Source organism: Meleagris gallopavo, chromosome 5, assembly GCF_905368555.1.
Source record: "Meleagris gallopavo chromosome 5, MGAL_WU_HG_1.1, whole genome shotgun sequence".
Taxonomy (NCBI): Eukaryota; Metazoa; Chordata; class Aves; order Galliformes; family Phasianidae; genus Meleagris; species Meleagris gallopavo.
Genome location: NC_139408.1, coordinates 11,028,004 through 11,047,672, shown reverse-complemented (window position 1 = coordinate 11,047,672; position 19,669 = coordinate 11,028,004). Strand labels below are relative to the sequence as shown.

The window sequence follows — 19,669 nt, the reverse complement described above, 5'->3', positions numbered from 1 at the left end:
TCGCTGATGATGCAGTTTCTCTGAGTGATTTCAGAAGCAGGATTTTTTTGTACATGTGGGGATTTTTAACCTGTCTTGAGATGTGATCACTGTAAATCCATCATTTGGTTCCTTGTAGTGTGATTAATCTCAGAAAAACGTAATGAAATGTGCAAATTTATAGTTTGTATCCTGACAGTCTTTCAAGATATCCCATCCACGGAGTGAGTTTACTGCAGGCAAATAACGCTCTCCATCATTTAAATGTTTGTGTTCTTGGCACCCTGTTTGCTGATCTATAACTCGACTGAACATATTTTCTGAGCTAAAACAGAAAGTAGAAAGCAATTGATGTGCTTTCTCTAGTTCTATGAGGTGTAAGAGCTGTTACTAAAGTTTTTCTCTTTCAGGTTTATGAGATTAATTAGCAGTCATTTTGCAGCTCCTAGCAAGTGATACATTCCTAGTGTTGCTAAGGAGTTTGTAAGCAATTCCTAACTAGTGTTGCACAACATTCTGCCTTTATAAAACCACGTGGAAAACAATATTATTTATTTTTTTCTTAATGCCAGGTTTTTCTTGTTTGTTTGTTTTTGTTTTTTGAAGGAAGAGTTATTAGGCATTGATTCCTTAGGAAAAATAATAGATTACAGTAAATTTACAAGATGACTTACAACCTGTGGACGGAAAAAAAACAACACCAAAACAACCAACAAAAAACCCACATGCCTGGAATAGTGTTTCTACCCGTGGTTTATGATTGCAATAAACACGTGTCTGAAGTGATGGCTTCAGTAGCCACGGCCTCTAGCCACAAGATACACAAAGGCAGAGTCCAGACACTAGAGAAAGCTTCCCATTCTTGCCTACTGGGAAGAATTAGTAGCACAGGACACAAGTTGAGACTGAAGAACATATTATATCCAAATAAGCCTAGCCACCCAAGTATAGAAAGAAATTAAATTTGTCATCCCTTCTCAATTAGTACTGGTTTTGTATTTAATTCATTACAGGCTGTTAGGCAATTATATAGCATTATTCATGGAGACCACATATATTTTTTGGTTTTAATATTGGACATTTTCTCTAAAGCTGCAATGCAACCTTAGCATCCTGAAGTGTGCTAAAGGATTTAAGAAAAGTTCAATTTTAAACTGAGCTTAGAGAGCCTTTATGTAGAACCAGGATTTGTAGCCTGAATAATATTGTAGGGAACAATATAGAGATGTCTCATTCCATATGTCTTGTAGGAAATCTTCTAAGACTCAGAAAATGCTCTAAATTCTATGGTCCTGTGTGCAAGATTTGTTGGTCTGTGGGTAATGTTGTTTTTGCTTGTTTTAAGTATTAAAATAATTGTGTAACCTATTTTTATGCCCGTAAGTTCTCATGTAAGTTCTGAAACATTAGTTTGGTTTTGGTAACAAAAGAATATAAATCTCTTGTAAATTAAAAAGGGATATAATTTTTGTCTTTTTCTTTTTAACTATCAGGAGAAAACACAAATACAAAAAGACTTGTGGAGAATTGAAGATGTTACAGCTGGCTTGAGTGCAAATAAAGCAAATTACAAAACCATAGTGGACTCCATCAAGAATCCAGGTAAATGGAACATAATTAAAAAGTAAAAAAATATATATATATATAAATACAAATGCAGTTGAATCTTTGAATCTATCTGAATACTTGAGAAGTATTTTCCAGAGCAGAAAACACAATTAATTCTGATAACTACAGAACTACATTGATAACTACATTTCTACACTGGAAATCTCTGTAGCTTGAGCACGTTATTTTGGCATTTCTTTGGTTGAGCCAGCAAAAAAGCTTGTGTTTTTTCTGTTTGACATACTGAAGCATAATAAGCCATAAAAAAGGGAACAATAGCAGTGGGATTAGTTATGCAGGTCACAGAAATAGCTTCACACATACACCAGGCTCATACCAAAGTAGTATCTGTTCTGTATGTTGTCTGGGAGCTCTTCTCTGCACTCGTCTGCCTTTTTTTTTTTTTTCCTCTTGGATGCTGCCTGACTGCCCTTGCCCCAGTTGTTTTCCCCCTTCCTCTTCAGGCAGGTGCTTGGTGGGCAGAGCAGCAACATCAGCTATGGAATAGAAGAAAGAAAAGAATGTGTGGTCTGCATTTCAATTGCTTTATTGTGTTTCGAATAAAAGAGAACACTGGGATACCAAGAGGCTGTTAATGCCTCTTGTAAATTTATCTTGTATTTTGAGTATCTTTGCTTACCATTTTACACACGGAAATTAAATTCTTCTTGGTGAGATTTTATTTAAGGTATGGCTATTGGTGCTTAGTCATGTCTAGCTCTGTAGCCAAAGGGTTATGAGGTAGGGAGCCATAGCCAGCCATTGTAATGATTGCGTATGACATGTGGACTTTTCCTCCTCTCCCTTTTGCCAAGGGATTTGTTTGAATGGTATTAACGTATATTTTTATTTTTAGCCTGAAAAGCTTATTTGATCCTCATCAAGAAAATGTTTCCCACCCCTGCCATAATTTAGCAGTCATAGATTTTTATAGCAAAAAACCCTCAAACAATTTGTGTTGAAAAAAATTTGAAGAGTATTAGGGCTGTTTTTTAAAGTTTAATGATATTAATTTCTATTTGTATGAACATTGTTGACAGATATAAGAAACACAGCATCTAACAAATGTGCATATTTCTCCCCTAGAAAGAAAAATAGTGCCTTCATTTTCTCAGTCTACAGTGCCTTCTTCCTTACCAGCTTCTCTCACAACCGTGGAGAGCAAACCTTCAGTTCCACAAAGCCCTCCGTCCAGCCTGGTCAAACCTTCGCTAGAGGTGAGACTGTATCCACAGCCTTACTTCCAGGCCAGAACGCAGCAACAAGTACCACAGCTGAAAAAAATTGAGCCACCTCTTCAGTCACCAGTTAGGCTAATGCCAAAGGTTGTAAGTACTGTTGTTGTGAGCCTTGTTCTCTGCTGTTTCTATTCACTTCTGATAGAAAGCTTTCATGTTGCTAAGTGCATGCAATGTGGAGGCACAGCAAAGGGAGACACTTGAGGGTTTTAATCAAACTGAGCAGTAACAAATACACGAGAGTATTTAGAATCATAGAATCAACAAGGTTGGAAAAGACCTCCAAGATCACCCAATCCAACCGTCCACCTATCACCAATATTGCCCACTAAACCATGTCCCTTAGTACAACATCTAAACATTCCTTGAAACACCTCCAGGAATGGTGAATCCACCACCTCCCTGGACAGCTCGATCCAGTGCCTGACCACTCTTGGAGAAGCAGTATTTCCTATCATCCAACCTGAATCTCCCCTGGAGCAACTTGAGGCTGTTTCCTCTAGTCCTGTGTTTGTAACCTGGAGGCTTACTCACAGTAGCATATAGTGTTTTAGAACATACCATAGCAGAGCCTTCCTTGCTGTTTGGTAATGCCTTGTGGTTCATTGGTTATTTGCTTTCTTGGGTCTTGTTTGCTTTCAAGAACTCAAGCTTCTGGTGGACAGAGAAGAGCATGGTAAAGCAATCATAATAATTGTATCATAAATAAATCATAAATAATTTGTATAATGTTATGAACTTTCAGTTTATTCCAGACCAGACTGTTTGCCACATACCTGTGCTTTCTTCTGACTAGGAAGATGAAGCACCTCCCAGACCTCCTCTTCCTCAGTTATACAGTCCTGAAGATCAGCCACCAGCTGTTCCACCACTCCCAAGAGAAGCCACTGTCATCAGACACACATCAGTGCGTGGCCTGAAACGTCAGTCGGATGAAAGAAAAAGAGACAGAGAACTAGGACAGTATGTAAACGGAGATTATAGGGTGAGCACTCATAGACCATCTGCACTGTAAGGAATGTGTGAACCAATAACAGACAATAGTGTCTGTGAAATATGTATACTGCTAGATCTTGTAATGAGAGGGGAGAGAGAGAGAATGGAAGAAATCTGTATGTTATAGTAATGGCAGAGACAGATTCAGTAATCCAGAAACAAAACTGCTGGGATTTGTTTTAAGACTTCAGACTTGCTGTCTGTGATGTCAATTGAGCCCGTAAATATCTTTCCACACAGGTAGAACTGCGTTCATATGTGAGTGAACCAGAACTGGCAATGATAGGCGGTGACCTCAGCCAACCTTCCAGTGGTTTCATAACTGTTGATAGTGGATACCAGACATTGCCTACTCGTGGTAAGCCAGGAATTAACATAGTTGATTTTTAACAGAACTTCTTGTAGAGGAGCTTCTCTCTAGGATTTGCTGGAAATGATCTTTATCTTGAGGTTGTTATTTTTAGGTTAACTGTACAGTGCTGGGAAGTTCTAGAGGATCTGTGATTTTAATGGTGCTATTATGGATTACCAGCCTTTGGTGAAGGAGCTTCATATGTAATTCTTAAAAACAAAGAAACAAAAAGCATAGCAAAAAAATGAATTTAGCAGTTAGAGTATCTCCTGTATTCAGAATTGCTTTTCCTTATTATTTCTGTGTTGTATTTATAAACTCAAGTGAATTTTTTTTAAAATACGTGTATTAAAATACATGTGGAAGTCAATGAAATGGAAGCAGTAAAGAATAAAAATGTAATGTCTCCAAACACTAAATGTGACTTGTCACTAGGATCTCATTGTGCTAAAGTCTTTTTACCACTTAACAGATGAAGTTAGAGAGGATATTTGGGGAAAAGTAGTTTGTTTTTTATCCCTATAACTCTAAGCATTGTTAAGGTTTGTTTTTCTTCATAGATGTGATTATTTGTAAAACATATATGTTGTTATACAGCTGAGTTCACCCCATACTTCATTTACTATATGTTTAAAATATCATAGATTTTCGTGTTTTGATCATTAGTGATTTGAAACATAGCATTTGTGGCTGAAATGAAATTTCCTGCCTCTCATGACCTTCTGAACTGAAAAAAAATGTGAAATGTGAACTAAAATAATGAGAATATCATAAGGGAAAAAAAAAAAGCATCTGACACATCTTCCTTTTGTCCTTTGGTTTTAAAGCATTTTCTTTTTCCTTATAAAGGCTTGTCTGGATCAACTTCCAGATTGCACCAGTCATCTACCATTTCATCATATGCAACTCTTCGAAGAGATAGGTCCAAGGTAAGTTTTAAAAGAACATCTGAAGACTACTGTCTTGATCTTCCAATTTTTTCTTAAATCCAGAGTATATGTTGCATAGCAAGAGATGGGATTCTAATGCCATGGGAGAGGACCCCTCTCCAATGATCTAATACTATTTATTTTCTAATTCTCTTAAATGAATCAGGAAGTAGAAAGGCAACTTGCTACATTTCTAATAGATCTATAAAAACAAAGCTTGGAACCAAAATCACCTGTACTAATAGATATTATAATGTTGAAATATTCAAACTCATACCAAGCAACAGAGCAAAATTATCCTAATTTAGAAATAGGGTGAGCAAAAGGTGCTGCTTATTTGTATACTCCTTATAAACTATTAATTCCAACACATTTTTTGTGTGCCTTATAACTTCTTCAGGAGAGACCAAAGAGTGCCTTGGAACGTTTATACTCTGGAGACCACCAAAGAGGCAAGATGAGTGCAGAGGAACAACTAGAAAGAATGAAACGACATCAGAAGGCATTAGTTCGTGAACGCAAGAGAACCCTTAGCCAAGGAGAAAGGCAGTCTGTTTCATCTCGGTCTTTCATCCGGCCCATTTCTGCAGACATAGGCTCAGTATGTTAGATATGCCTTAAAAGGACTAAACTAGAAATATCTTTGGATTTTTTTTTTTTCCTAGCAAGCACTTTCACTTGAGTGTGTGTGATGCTTCTAGTATAATTAAATTAGTGTTATGCAGTATAAAATGAGTTCAGAGAGTGCAAGTAAGAGATGGTGGTTTGTTTTTTTTTTTTTTACTAGTTGTTACAGTATATGTAGCTGATTTGGCAGGTAAGTTGGTCAGAGGTCAGTGTGCTGAGTGGAGGTGAGACTCTGTTAGAGTGAATTCAGAGATGTGATTGTTTTTTACTAGAATTGTATTTAGAAAGTGTAAAAAACTTTTAGGACTTTCAAACTGCTTCATAATGGAATGGGCCTGTTAGAATGTTCTTACTCACCATGGTTTTTCTTTTAAATTCACAAATTAGGCTGCAAGATAGTTGTGATAATATCAGGCCAAGCAGGTTGTGTGGTTGATTTTTCTTTTTTGTTTTTGTTGTTAAGGAGAAATGGATAATAAGTTTTGAAATCTAATCACACTTATTAGAAACTTAAGATCAAATTTGTTTCAGTTGCAGCAAGTCCTCCTTTAAAGCTCAACATGTAGAATATTCTAATAAGGCTCAAATTTAAGCTGCTGAAGAAAAGAATTTTTGTTGTGTTCTGAGATTAAATGCTGTACAGAATCAAAGTTTGTAATGATACGTTTTGGATACTAACCAAAGCAATTCTAATTGGTGAAGCTACCCAGTTGCTCACTTGGTGCTAAACCAAGATTGTACTGTAATTGCACTTATGCTGTAGCCTTTTAATTTATTTTTCATTTGGTCCACTAGAGCTTTAGAACGATCACCTTGTTTTACCTAATTCATTGCACAAGATCTCTTGCTTTTAGATTCGTCACTCATCATACCTAATGCCTCTTTTTGTTTGCTTGTTTTGTTTTTAATTTGCAGAATTTTGTAGTTATTTTAAAATTTCTAACTGGACTACTCAATTTTTACCAGGCTTAATTGCATTTAGTACGTGTGTGTCAATTGCTGGCATTTAAACCACCCCTTACAATATTCAACCTTTCATTCCCACCGCTCAGTAACACTACTTTACAGCCAGTTCTTTATATTTACTTTCCCAGTAAATATGAGTGCACAACTCGGAGACATCCATCTATTTTGCCTTCTGTTTTGCAATCACAAATTTATTAAAGGTAGTACGTAATACTTGGGAAATATGGAACTACAGTAGAATTATTTTCATATTTAATTAGAGGAACTAAATCTGAGCTTCTGATGTTTCCGAAGTCTAACGTAACAACATACACGAGTTGAATTGAAACATTTTTGTGACACTCCTTATTAACATTTGTGACAAGTACTTTATCTATAGATTGGGTGCCATCTTGGTCTTTTTCTTGCTGTAAAGAATTAAAATTGAGTCTTTCAGCCCTAGCAGTGTTTTGCAGAGATCATCTCTTGTACCTACAGGGCTTCAAAACGCAAAAAGCATGTTCAATAGCACAATTACTTACAGCATTGCAATTATTTAGCAGCCAAAATGGCAAACAGTTAAATGTATAATTGAAATGCTGCTCAGTATGTAACATTTGCTTAAAACATGCATTGTATGTGTAACTCGAATTTTTAATCAGTCAGCTCGCAAGTGTAGAATGGCATTTGAAGTATGGATCACAGTACATGGGCTCATTTGTTATATAAAATGCCTTTTTAATGTAAAAGTGCAACATCAAAGCCAATAAAAATCCTGCTTTGTAATAACAGTTTGATGTTTTTCTTACCTACGTAATGTAATTTGAAGATGATTCTGTGTATTTAAAGTATACTATGTCAATCAGGCCTGGTTTGAATATGAGTAGAATAAGAAGTTTGGAGTGTGAGAATGTTAAAACATTTTTTCTCCTTTGAATTCCGAAAAAGAAATCTTAATTTTTGAGATGAAAATGCCTTTTTAGGTATATTAACTTCCTAAATATACATGGAGGACATGTATCTTTTGAGTGAATATCAAGAGCTTGTGCATGAATAGGTTTCAAGTAGATTTAATAATGCAAGTAGCATGATGGAGGCTGAGGGCTTCATATAGAGTTCAAACTGCAACCAAAACAAGTCAGAGACGTGTAATAGAAATGTTAGACACTTTTATTGAACGTGATGACATGTTCTCCTACTGATAGCCTTAAAAACTTCAGGAGATCATCTTATTGTTTTTGTCCCTTTTCTTCCCCACTGCTTTCAATATGTTTCATGTCTGTATGGTAAAGTCGCTGCTATCTGCTGGATGGGATGATGCTGCAACAGAGCTTCATTTTTTGACATTTATGAACAAATGAGTTCTTAGGGCTATTAAGCTTGAGTTTATATGGAGATGTATATTGTGTGTAGTTGTGAAGGGGCTGCTAAGCAATAATATGGGAACTCTTAAAATTATGCTGTTTAATTTAATTATGTTCCGATTGTATTATTGCTAAATATTTATCTTGTAAGGAGAATGTGTAAGATTTTAAATTTTGCAGGTAGCTAGGTTAATAGAATGTGAAGTAGCTCAGAAGTTATTATAAAATTACTGCTTGAATTTGAGACAAGTTAATGCTAGTACTAAAAATATCATCCTCAATCACCAAGTCTATTTCTAGGAAGACACGTAGAGTTAACAAGCAGTGATTCTCAGCCTGCAGTATTACTGTCCTTTCTGTGTACTGATTTGCAGTGGCACACCGTTGCCTGGTTAAAGTGCCTAGGACAAAGCTAGCACTCTGCAGGCTTGCTTGTACTGGCATCTGTACTTCTGTGGATGTTTGTGCTGGTGCCACCTTCATCAGCATTTGTGAAATTGTGATTAATATACGTGATAGAGTTTAATACAGCTGCACACTTATAAAATTAAACAGTACTCTGAAATCCATGCAGCGTTGCTAGAAATAAAATCTCCCAGCCAGGAGTTGCAAGAAATACAGCAGCATTTTCTTTTTTTCTATCAGTTAAAGAGTTTGCTCTTTGGATTCTCTCAGCAAAATAGCCTTTGCAGACACAGTTATGTACATTGCTGAAAGTTGAATTTGTCAGTATGGTTGAATGCTATTAATTGTTTTGTATCTATTACCAGTGGAAGCGAGAGCAAGAATTTGATTTGCAGCTACTTGAGAGGGCAATTCGTGGGGAAGACAAGGATGAAAATGAATGGTTAAAAGTTCAGCCAGTAGCAGTAGCGGTGACAGAGACAGACCTGGAGCCTCAAGACTACGATTTAGACATCAGCAGAGAGGTAACACTCATAATTTTGCTTCCTACTATATTCCCCCTGATATTAACCTTAAGTTTTATGTAGTTAATTTTCATCTTTTATTTCAAAAGTGAGCTGGAAGTTCAAACTGAAAGGAGTCTTCTAGGTATCGAAATGAAAGCATACTTCTGGCCTGGCTCTTAGGGTGTCTGTAAGGTTTGTGTTCATATGGTGCTCTAGTGGAGAGAAAAAATGGAAGGGTTGGCTCTACCTTGTGTAATGCATAGGCTTTATAGGGAAAAGTGGTAGTTAGGCAATGTTATATGAGAATTAGGAAAAAATAAGATACCAACATAAATACTCTTTATAATAAGAAACTGCTAACAGGTAAAAGTTCCACAGAGCTACCTTACTCTTCATTTTGATCTGGGAGAAAAGGTTCTGTTGGCTTTTCGTGTGACGCCTTGTTCCCGGGGCAAGATTTATTTCCAGCTCTGGTATCTAAGATTGTTTGAAATGCGATTGAGCCATCTAGTGGAAAGGAAAGAGTACAGCAAGTGGAAGGCAGAGCTATGTGCTGCGTGAAATGCCACAGTGGAGGGAAAGTCAATGAAATTGTTAACAGTAGGAAGACTTTTAGAGCAGGAAGCACTTCGACTAAACAGGCCATCCCTGTTTAATCTCTTTATTGATAATCTGGATGAGGGGATGGAGCGCACCTTTGGTAAGTTTGCAGACACCGAACTGGGGGAAGTGCTGATCTACCTTAGGGTAGGAAGGCCCTGCAGAGGGATTTGGACAGACTGATTGCTGAGCTGAAGACAAATTGTATGAGCTTCCCAAGACTCAGTGCTGGGTCCTGCACTTTGGTCACAACAACCCCACCTATGCATCACTACAGGCTTGGGACAGAGTGGCTGGAAAACTGTATGGAGAAGAATCTGGGTGTGTTAGATGACAGTTGGCTGAATGTGAGCCAGCACATGTTTTCTTTGAGACCTCCAGGGCTTCTTGAATCACTTGCTAGTCCAAACTAGCACTTTCAGACTGGGACAAGAAACATTTGTACATGTAGACATTTCTGTCATATCTCAATGTGACTGAAGCAGGTCTGAAGGTCTGGGTTTAAAGCTTCTTTCTCCAGTTCCTCAGGTTGTCTTTTTCCATTTCATTTTTCAATCCTCTTCACCTGGCCAGTTCTGTACCTCATAAGGCTATACTTTTTATGGCTGATAAATCCTCTGTTTGTGTGATAACTGTTGTTTTGGAAGTGGCAGGATGAGCTGTTCTCAGTTAGCTGTACTATAAATATACACATTGCTCTGTGGGGGAGCTGGATTTGAAGGTAAGGAAATGTAACAAAAAATCCTTATTTTTCAGAAAGCATTGGCCTAGGGTTTTTTTGAAAGGGACTGTAAAAACTTGAGGTTATGATTTAAGTTTTAAGTTATGAATGACAATTTCTTATTGAGTGCTTTGGCACTTTGTGCATTGCCTGTGTATTACTGATCTTCATCACTGAGGGCAAGGTTGGATCCAACTGTGGGAGAAAAGTTCCCTTTCTCTCACTTTTATTTATTCATGTTTGCTATTTATGCTTTTAAAAAGCAGTGTATGCTTTGGCTTTCAGTGTCCATTTGTAAACTGTATGTTCATTACGTGGTTTAGATATCTTCTGTGAAGCAAAATCTCTCTGCAAGGAAACTGATGCTAACACAAAAATCATTGCTAGCTTTTGTGCAATCAGTTTTAATAATTAAAATACTCAACCTACATAATTGTGTGCTGAATGTCTTGTTAATTGCACCGTGTTGGTCTATTTGTGGGTCAGTTCTCTGGATGACTTTTGAACATCAAAGGTTTCAGATTCTGCAGTCCAGGAATTTCCAAAGGTGTTTATAAATTTGTGGGTTTTTTTTTTTTTTTTTTCTGCTGCTCCCAGAGGAAGATTATGTCTCAGAAGAGTGGTACCTAAATTAAAACTTTAGGTGATATCTCCTCTCACTTACAGGAAATCTTGGAGTGACATAAATAGCTCCTAGTGTTCCTTTAAAATTTCTGTTTGCCTTACCACTCTTGTATATGGTTTCTTCTTCCTATTGCAACAGCTACAATCAGTCCTACTTTGGGCTCTAAAGCTGAGCTGAAGAAAGGCTCCCTATTGATTCAAATTTCTTCTGTAATCCTCTTTAATAGTTGTTTGATCTATCTTCTAAAAGAAGGGAAAAGACACTGTTAAAAGGGCATAAGCTCATTTCCAGAGGGAATGTTTAGAATCAGGTACATGTATTGACAGTGTGAACCTGTGCTTTATTGTTTTTACTGTATTCTTGCGTTAAGGAGATTAAATCTCAGAGTGTTTAAGTCTGGGCTGATAAAACTTGATGCTTGTTTTTGTTCCACAGTTGTCAAAACCTGAGAAGGTTGCAATTCCAGAACGTTATGTTGAATTGGAGCCAGAAGAACCTCTTTCTACAGAAGAACTGGCAGCGAGGCAGCGTAAAGCAGAGAAGATAAAGAATATTCTTACTAAATCAAGGTCGGTTATTTTTTGATCTGACACAGAGGTTGGTGTTAAACACTGGAATCTAACTTCATACAACAGTCTATTTCCTGTACAGTTTAATTATGCAAGGAGGGAAAATGCATACAGAATGTATGTATTGTACTTAGCATACTTGAAGTTCCTTTTTAAAGCCAAGTGTCAGAGATTCTAGTTATGCAAAATCTGTCATGTCCATTTTCTTGTTTGGAGCACCCTAAAATAGTCGTGAGTTATTTACTACACAACCTGTAGGTGAGAGTGGGGAGAGGCAAAGGTGCAGATACAGCCAAAAGCAGGATAGAATTTGGCTACTTAAGGCTAATGTGGAGGCAGCTGAAACATGCATTTTCGTGATTGTGGTTACCTCGAGTACCTGTAGTCTCCTAGAAAGAATGTAAATGACTCTGAACGTGAGGACCATCACTTCCTCAGGCAGTAACAAGAAAGGTTATGAATAGGTACAAAGAAATAACATTTTTATAGTGCTTTCCTGTGATTAACTTAGCTACAAAGGACTTCCAGGCGTACTTAAGGCTAAGCAGAAATTGTGACCGAGTGTGTTAATGGCTACAATTACTTGTCTTTGTTTGCCATAGTCAGTTAAATACAATATCTAACACTACTTCAAAGAACTTCAGTGAAATATGGAGCTTGACATATGAGATCCAAACACTGCTGTATGAATTGAAGCTTTTTCTTTTCTGCACAGTGGGCTCTTCTTTATGTTTGGAAATGTTAATGTTGTTTTGCACTTTCCTGCTAGTATGCACAATCTACAGCCTACTGTTGCCCAGGACAAGCACAACTCAGTTGATTTAGATTCACAGCTCCAAGAGCAGGAACGCATCATTACCATATCATACGCTTTGGCTTCTGAAGCCTCTCAGAGGAGCAAGGAGGTAGCAGGTAATACTTAGTTATTTACCAACTAACAACTATTTCCTATCTGCTTATAAAGTTGTGTGTGGTTGTTGCTGAACTCCTGGCCTAAGAGAAGTTTTTAGCAATTCATATTCAAAATATTCATATTCAGAATAGCAGTAGATAACATGAAGTTAAGGTTTACGCTGAGCATTTGACATTCAATAGGAGAATATACTATGATCAGAAAGTTTGGAACTTGAAAACTCACTCTACTAATAGCACTAAAAAAAGTAATAGTTTCAATGAATTCCCTATAATTACATGAAATGAGCTATTTCTGTACTCATTTTTAAAAAGTAAATTGGTCCCTTATTTTTAAATATATATCTACCCTTCTTAAAATATATATATTTTTAAAGGAGAGATGCACTGGTTTCTGTGATTGAAAGTATAGTAGAATCACTTGCAGCTTGAGATTTACGACAGCAGGCTAGAAGTCTTAAAATTGGTATTGGTACATTTCTGTTTGGTGATCAAGATTAGGGACCAGAGCAAGACAAGCATGCATGAATTCTGCTTGATGTCTGGAGATTACTAGACCCATTGCAATATGTTAGTAAAGATGATAATTTCACTCTCGATTGCTTTCTAGTTGAAATAAATAAAAAGTGTCAACAGATTTGTATGGCACGGTAATGGATGCTGCAGTTATTCTAACCAGTACCTGAGCAGCCATTTATAACTGGCACTGCTCACTGTTCCAATGGAGAATAGAAATAATAGGATCTTAACTATGATGGAGAAAAGTGTGCGCATTTCTCATCTGAAGCTGTCAGTTTAAATGTATGACGCTTGCCACAAAAGCCCTCAAGACTTTCACAGTAAAGACAGATTATTCTAATATCCAGATACGTAACGTGCATCTGTAATAACAGACTGTGGATTGGATGTGGCTGTATACTCACAGATTCAGTGGCAACTAAACCTAAGGGGAATGCAGTTTTCAGGGGAAGGGATACTTTTTCAAGTTATGAATCTTGACACTAAGGAGAGTTTCAGTGGGTGATTTAACTGACTTGAAGGAATAAAAGTGGTTCACTGGGAGGGTAGACAACATAAATAAACAGAATTGTAAGGCATTTCAGGAATAGATTTTCAGACCCTCAATCTTTTCCACAGGCATTCTGGTCCAAGTTCTAATAACAAGGTCCTTGGTACTGTAACACTGACTTGCATGTTTTAGTTATTGAGTGGGACTTGGGTGTTTCAGGAGGTATGAACCAACACAGCATTTTGCCATATGAGTTCTAGCTTCTTCTAGGAAAAGCTAACACTCTTGCTTGAAATTATTCCAAATTTTGGAAATTCTTAAAAAAAGCAATAAATCAGCCAGCGTAGTTTAATTTTGACTGATGGTGTGCAATCCATAAAAAGAGTTGAGGATTTTGGACTATGGGGCATTTTATGATAATCTAAAGTGATTTAAAATGAAAATAACGTGATGCTTTGCACAGCTGATTGCACATTCTAATTTATTCCAATTTTACACGTTCCTTCACATTTTCATTTTTGTACTTTGAATTTAAAATATATATTTTTTTGAAGTTGCTTTTTGCCGATGAAGCAAACCATAGCTGAAAATCCAAACCTACATGTCCAGATTTTGTATCAAGATTTGCTTTGAAAGAGATGCAGGCTTAACTTCTTACATTTTTCTTCTGTGGATCAGATAACCAGTGTTAGGATGCTGTGATAATGCACTTTACTTTCAGTATAGATTGTGCATTTGTCTAATGCCTGTAACGTAGCATTGTTGAGTTCCTCTGAGCTAGTAGGAAATCCACCTTCTAAATAGAAATCCTGCCAAGAATCTGAAAGATTAAAATAAAACGTACACATCTTATGAATTTAGTTCTTGAATTGTGTTTTTTGGAAACCTTTAGCCTTCTAAAATGAAAAAGCAGAATTTAAGACTGTTTCAGTCTTTATAGTTTTAGAATTATTGTCTTTAAATTACTCTGCTTTATAGACAAGAATATTATTATTCTATTTTATTTTTTATCCTGAAGTTTCAAGCTGAGATCTGAGAATTGATTTATCGTGCACTGCATTACATAAAAAGTTACATATATCTGTGAAATATTTTTGTTTGTGATTTTTCTAAATAGCATCTTAATTCCTGCTTTTTACCTGTAACCAATGGAAGGCTGAGAACCTGTACAACCTCAGAGAAATCTCAAAACCAAATTATTAAACGGCGGTGCCCTTCCAGATCTAATTTTAAAAGCAGGATTTGATTAGGGTGCATGAGTGTTGTGTGTACCTTAGTATGTTCCAGTCATAAGATAATTGTCCAAATTCTCATCAGAAGAAGAATGTTTATTTGCATAATTTAATGCAACTAATATAAATTCAATTCTAAAGCAATTAGAAATGTTGTTTGTGTTCCATGTAACTACAATAGTGTAACACCTCACTGCGTTACTAATCAGGTTTCTTATTCATGTGTTAGAAAATTGAGGTGGCTCTGTTTTAATGTGAATGTTTGATTGTGCAGCCTAATTCCTGTATGTGATCCCTTCTAGCTCAGCAGTTGACCTATCCACCCAAAGCACCCTCACCTTCTGTACCACAGCCACCTCACTCTCCCCTAAGCAATGGATTTCACTACACATTTGTTTAAACACCTTAAAAGTAAGAACTAACTGCTCTTGACATGTCTGATTTACCGTTGTATCTTCGCTGTGGCTTGCTGAATTTTTAACACCTAAATCAGATCCAAATCAACGCATGCATCCATTTTTCAGAAACCTTTTGTTCTTGTATAATAAATATTGCTTCTAATGAGCTAACACAGCTAATAGTCTTCAAATAACTGCTCTAGCTTTCCAGATGAGGAACTTCCATACCCTTACTGTGGTGAAGGAAAGAGGCGTCTATACTCTTGGTAGCGTGGGGCCAGATTTTCAGCCACAATTTCTACTCCCATGGCCAGTGTTGCATACAGCTGTGGCTTCAGCTGAGCTCTGAAGGCAGTTTTACCTGCACGTGACCTGTACGTTTGCTGCACAAGAGAATTAAAAGTGCAACCAAAGTTGTGTATGCAAGGCGGGGGTAGTTTAGGGGCTGATATCTAAAAGTACATGGGCTAAAACTCAAGTCTTGTTTGAGGTAAGCTGAAAATTTGGCCCTATATAACTAATTCTGCAATACTGTGACTGCTTTGTGCCTTTGTGGGTTTTTTTTTTTTTTGGCTGGATTGTGTTAACAAAAGTGTTAATTTTGTTCTCGAAGTTATTTCGGCATTTCAAGTATTAAGATAATTTTGTTGTTCTTATAAAGAAATATCATCTCTTCCTGGTAGTATTTGCAGTGATTTTTCTATTTGAAATAGAAGAACCTGTCAATATTATGATAGCTAACTGCTAGATGTGCTGTAGTTATAGCACTTGTGAATCTCTAGTTTCCTTCAGAAGTGTTTTCATCTTCCTAATTTCCTTTGGACTAATTTTGTTGACTAATTCTGGACAAGAACTTAAAACAGAGATGAAGCAGTAAAGCAGGTGGAATGAATGAGTGCCTTAAATAATGTTAATCTTTAGATACCTTTGTTTTCAGTTTCACTGATCTGAATCAAGTTCCTCTGCAACAAATACAAATTAAATAAAAGTCAGCATGTTCCAGAAAGGCTCAATGAGGCACTGACCTGTCTTCAGAAAGGCCTGCAGTAAATGAGAGAAGTAGAGCGAGAGAGAACGTGCAGAGACATTCAGAGCAGTTCTACAGAACTTGGTGGAAATAGCTATTTGTGTTTCTGGTTCTGCTTATCTTTCTGAGAACCAGATTCTAGCTGTCTTTGCTATGGCTGCATAAGAGTTGACCCTGCTAGGATATTGTCAGGTTTGAGCATGGACCAGCTGAGCTTCCAACCAGAGGTCCCTTTCAACCTCAACCATTCTGTGATTCCAGGCAGACTTCACATTTATCATGTGTCTGTATAAATATACATGCATAGTGTGATGTGTGTTTGAAAAATGACCAAGAAAATAATTACAATAACCAGCAATGTGCAGGGGACCCAACGTTTTGAGCGTGAGCTCACTGACATCACGTGACAATTGTTTGCTTAACGTGTCAGTACTAATTTTCTTCTTTCTGTCTATCTTCAGGAGGCTTTAACGCAAACATACATTTCCTGAAAGTGCTTGCTGCTTGGCATCAGTGCACTCGCTTTCATATTTAACCATGTTTTATTTTACTTCACACCAGCCAAAGCAGTAAGTGAGCAATGATGTAAGACTCGAAGCAAATCCCACCCCAGTGGCGCCGTGTAGAAGAAAGAGGAGATTGATTACGAGCACTCTGTGAAGGCATGCACTGGCTGATCACAGGTTCTTTCTTTTGGAAATATGTTCAGAGAATAATGGGGGATTTTCTATGAAAATGGAGAGAATTGCTTAACATCTTATTTTGACTTCAGTTTAGTTCAGACTTTTTATATGAATGAATGGCACTTTTAATAAATTCTGTAAAATACTGACAATGTATTTTTAGAACAGAATGTATTTTGGAATTTGTTTAAATCAAGGGCTGAATTCATTTGAAGAGGAACTACTTGCATAGTTGTTACGAGACGCTGTTACTTCCCCCTCAGGCTCAGAAGCACAATGTAAAGTTTTATGGAAAAAAAAAAATGCAAGTTGAACAATCCTAGAAACAAATTCGTAGGGTATGGATAGAGCTAACCCCACTTGAGAGGTTTACTGTAGGGGTGTTTTGGGCTGAGTATCTTAATAGAGTTAATCACCCACCCTTTTGCCCATGGAATAATACATCGCAAGGAACTTGTAGTTTGATTTCCTAAATCTCAGTATAGCTGAAATTTTCCATGAAAGCCATTACAAAAACCAATTTTTAACTCCTGTTTCCTTTTTTGATTGCGTATGATTAGCTTGCTGGTATTGATACACGGCATGCTAGATTGCTCCTGACAGTAGTAACAACCAGCTAACAAAGTTTTTTTTTTTTTTTTGAAAGTTGAGATATGGAAGAAGGAAACTTTTAAATTAAAGTGTGTCACGTAAGCAATAAGAAAAATAGGATGCGTCATTTTACTAGTAAATATATATTTTTTCTTCAGAATATCTTTTCAATAAAAAGTACAATATGATGTATTGACTAGTATTTATGCTGGAAACAGTAAAACTGATGTAATTTGGCACCTGCTGATTTTACATGTAAGTTCACCTCATGCTTAACTTTGCCAAACTTTGAAATTCAGCGTTCTACTTATATGGCGAAGGGTGAGGTGGTTACGAAAGGAGAAAAGAATATTAAATGAATGGCTACAAGTGCTTTAACTGGAAAAAAAAAAAAAAATATAAAAATGCTGAGTGCAAGATATGCAGAAATTGCCCAATATTAGGTAGTTGAGTTCAGCTCTAGATAAAGAACGGCTGAGAAATAAATTGCAGTATTTTGTGATACTACTAACTTGTTTATATGCTGTATTCAAGTAATAGATACAAAGCCCTGGAAACTGATTGAACTTCAAGTTTCAGACTTTGAGTCAAATCATATTATCTTAATACTGTAGTCGGAAATATTCTTTAAAATATATGTTTAGCTAATGTTATTCTATTTTACCTCAATACTGCCAGTATCAACTTCAAAACCTTTTTGCCAAAATAATGATTTATTTTTGCCTTTATAAAAAAGTTCTGAGAGCATAAATGAATATTTTGCAAGAAAACATTAATTTAAATGTAACAGTTCGGAAAATGGTATATGTACAGATTAAAATATTAACATAACTGCCTCCTCTTGCCTCTGTCTTGCCTGCGCGTACCAGCATCTGTACAGTTTGACATCCAGCGTTGTTTGTGCTGTTACCACATCTAAGAGTAAATCCCATTGAAGCTCCTGAATTTTGCACTTTCTTCATTGGAATTTGAATCACGTTCCCCCTACACCAGAGATTCATAATTTCTAGAAATATTTCTTGCCATTTGATTAAATCTCTTTTATTCTTGATTAGAATGGTTATTCAGGGTGCTGTCCTAAATACATCTACTGCAACACTGACCTTTCTGTCTCATAGATGTGTGTTTGTCTGACACATTCTTAGTCCCTGAGTGCCTGGTGATTAAGGTACCCAAGTAACTCTATCTAAACGGTGGCTCCCTCTCCTCACTGGCAGATGGGCTGCTGGGGGTACAGCTGACCCCACAGAGTGCTGGAGCTGCTGACCTACAGCAGCTTGTGCTCTCGGTTCCCTCAGTGGATGTGAGTTTGAGGGAGAATGGTGGAAGTGTTTAATGCTTCTGGAACTTGATACGTAGAACAAAATGCAGAGGAGCAGTTGGTATTTCTGTGGCTTAGTGTCGACTCCAGGACCTCGAGAGCGAGCATTTAGGAATGTGAGTCCTTGGCCTCCCAGCTGAGCTGCTTATGACGTGCTCCGTCTGTTCCTCAGATTCACAGACTGAAATACAAAGGAGCCTTTGACCAATGTGTTTTGTGCTTCAGTGAAACTGCATTCCTTCTCCAGAGGCTTTGTTGTGAGGGGTAGAAGAGAATGGAGCCATAATTGGGTGAGGAGCGCAGCCCGTGGCCTCCTGCACCACTGCAGGCGTTGAGTGCTAATTCCTGTGCTGCTCTGGCAGTGGAAGGGAAGGACTGAGGGCAGCTCTGCTTTGCAGGTTGCAGGAGATGTTCATTTTCTTTCCTTCAGTCATGCACCCAGAATCTGCTCATTCAAGCTGGTGTTAAAGAGGAGGCTTTTGCACTAACCAGTTATACCACGAGTGCTTGCAGTAAAATGAACTGTTCCAAAGATTTTGGTCTATGTCCATAATTAATCTTACATATGGGGGGAAAAAAAATTGGTTGTCTTCTAAAACTTTTCATTAAGTATGTGAAATGCTATACTTCATTGACCACCCTTTTGTGGGAGTGCATGTAGTCTTCAAATAATTACAGGTCATTTTCATTTGCGTGTAGTATTTGCTTTGGGACAGTCTCCTTTTTCAGTTGTTTCTGCCCATCAAGATGTTGTTTTTTAGATTTATCTACTTCTCTGATATCAGGGCTAGAAAGAAAGAAAAGGTATCTATGTGCAGACTGCTGCATTTCAGTCAGAAGGCAATACTTTTTTCCAGTCTATTAAGAAGCTTCAGTGAAATTGTAAATAAGGAAGCAGAAACAGTGGCAGTTGTTTTCAAGGTGCTGTCTTCTGGTCAGTGTTTTCTAATGTTATACCAGGCAAAAATTATGCAGACTGCATACCTTTTACCTCTGTTTTTTTGCACTAGTGTTTTATCATAAAACTGCAGC

At 37.1% G+C, this 19,669-nt stretch overlaps 1 protein-coding gene across 13 annotated transcripts in view; it reads left to right on the top strand.

Moving 5' to 3' along the window:
- The window catches only part of PLEKHA7 (pleckstrin homology domain containing A7), a 139,079-nt gene extending 120,927 nt beyond the window's left edge, over positions 1 to 18,152 (top strand). For 9 of the 13 annotated variants that reach the window (XM_085224233.1, XM_085224223.1, XM_085224226.1 and 6 more), the window contains 11 exons: positions 1,473 to 1,581; positions 2,674 to 2,915; positions 3,622 to 3,810; positions 4,062 to 4,179; positions 5,023 to 5,102; positions 5,503 to 5,703; positions 8,809 to 8,967; positions 11,331 to 11,464; positions 12,234 to 12,376; positions 14,920 to 15,028; positions 16,604 to 18,152. In XM_085224233.1, the coding sequence (XP_085080359.1) occupies positions 1,473 to 1,581; positions 2,674 to 2,915; positions 3,622 to 3,810; positions 4,062 to 4,179; positions 5,023 to 5,102; positions 5,503 to 5,703; positions 8,809 to 8,967; positions 11,331 to 11,464; positions 12,234 to 12,376; positions 14,920 to 15,017 (1,473 nt within the window). In that variant the 3' untranslated portion in view covers positions 15,018 to 15,028; positions 16,604 to 18,152. The remainder of the gene's footprint in view (positions 1 to 1,472; positions 1,582 to 2,673; positions 2,916 to 3,621; positions 3,811 to 4,061; positions 4,180 to 5,022; positions 5,103 to 5,502; positions 5,704 to 8,808; positions 8,968 to 11,330; positions 11,465 to 12,233; positions 12,377 to 14,919; positions 15,029 to 16,603) is intronic. The other 4 variants (XM_085224227.1, XM_085224222.1, XM_085224224.1 and 1 more) reach the window with 4 other exon arrangements.
- The last annotated feature ends 1,517 nt before the right edge of the window (positions 18,153 to 19,669 follow it).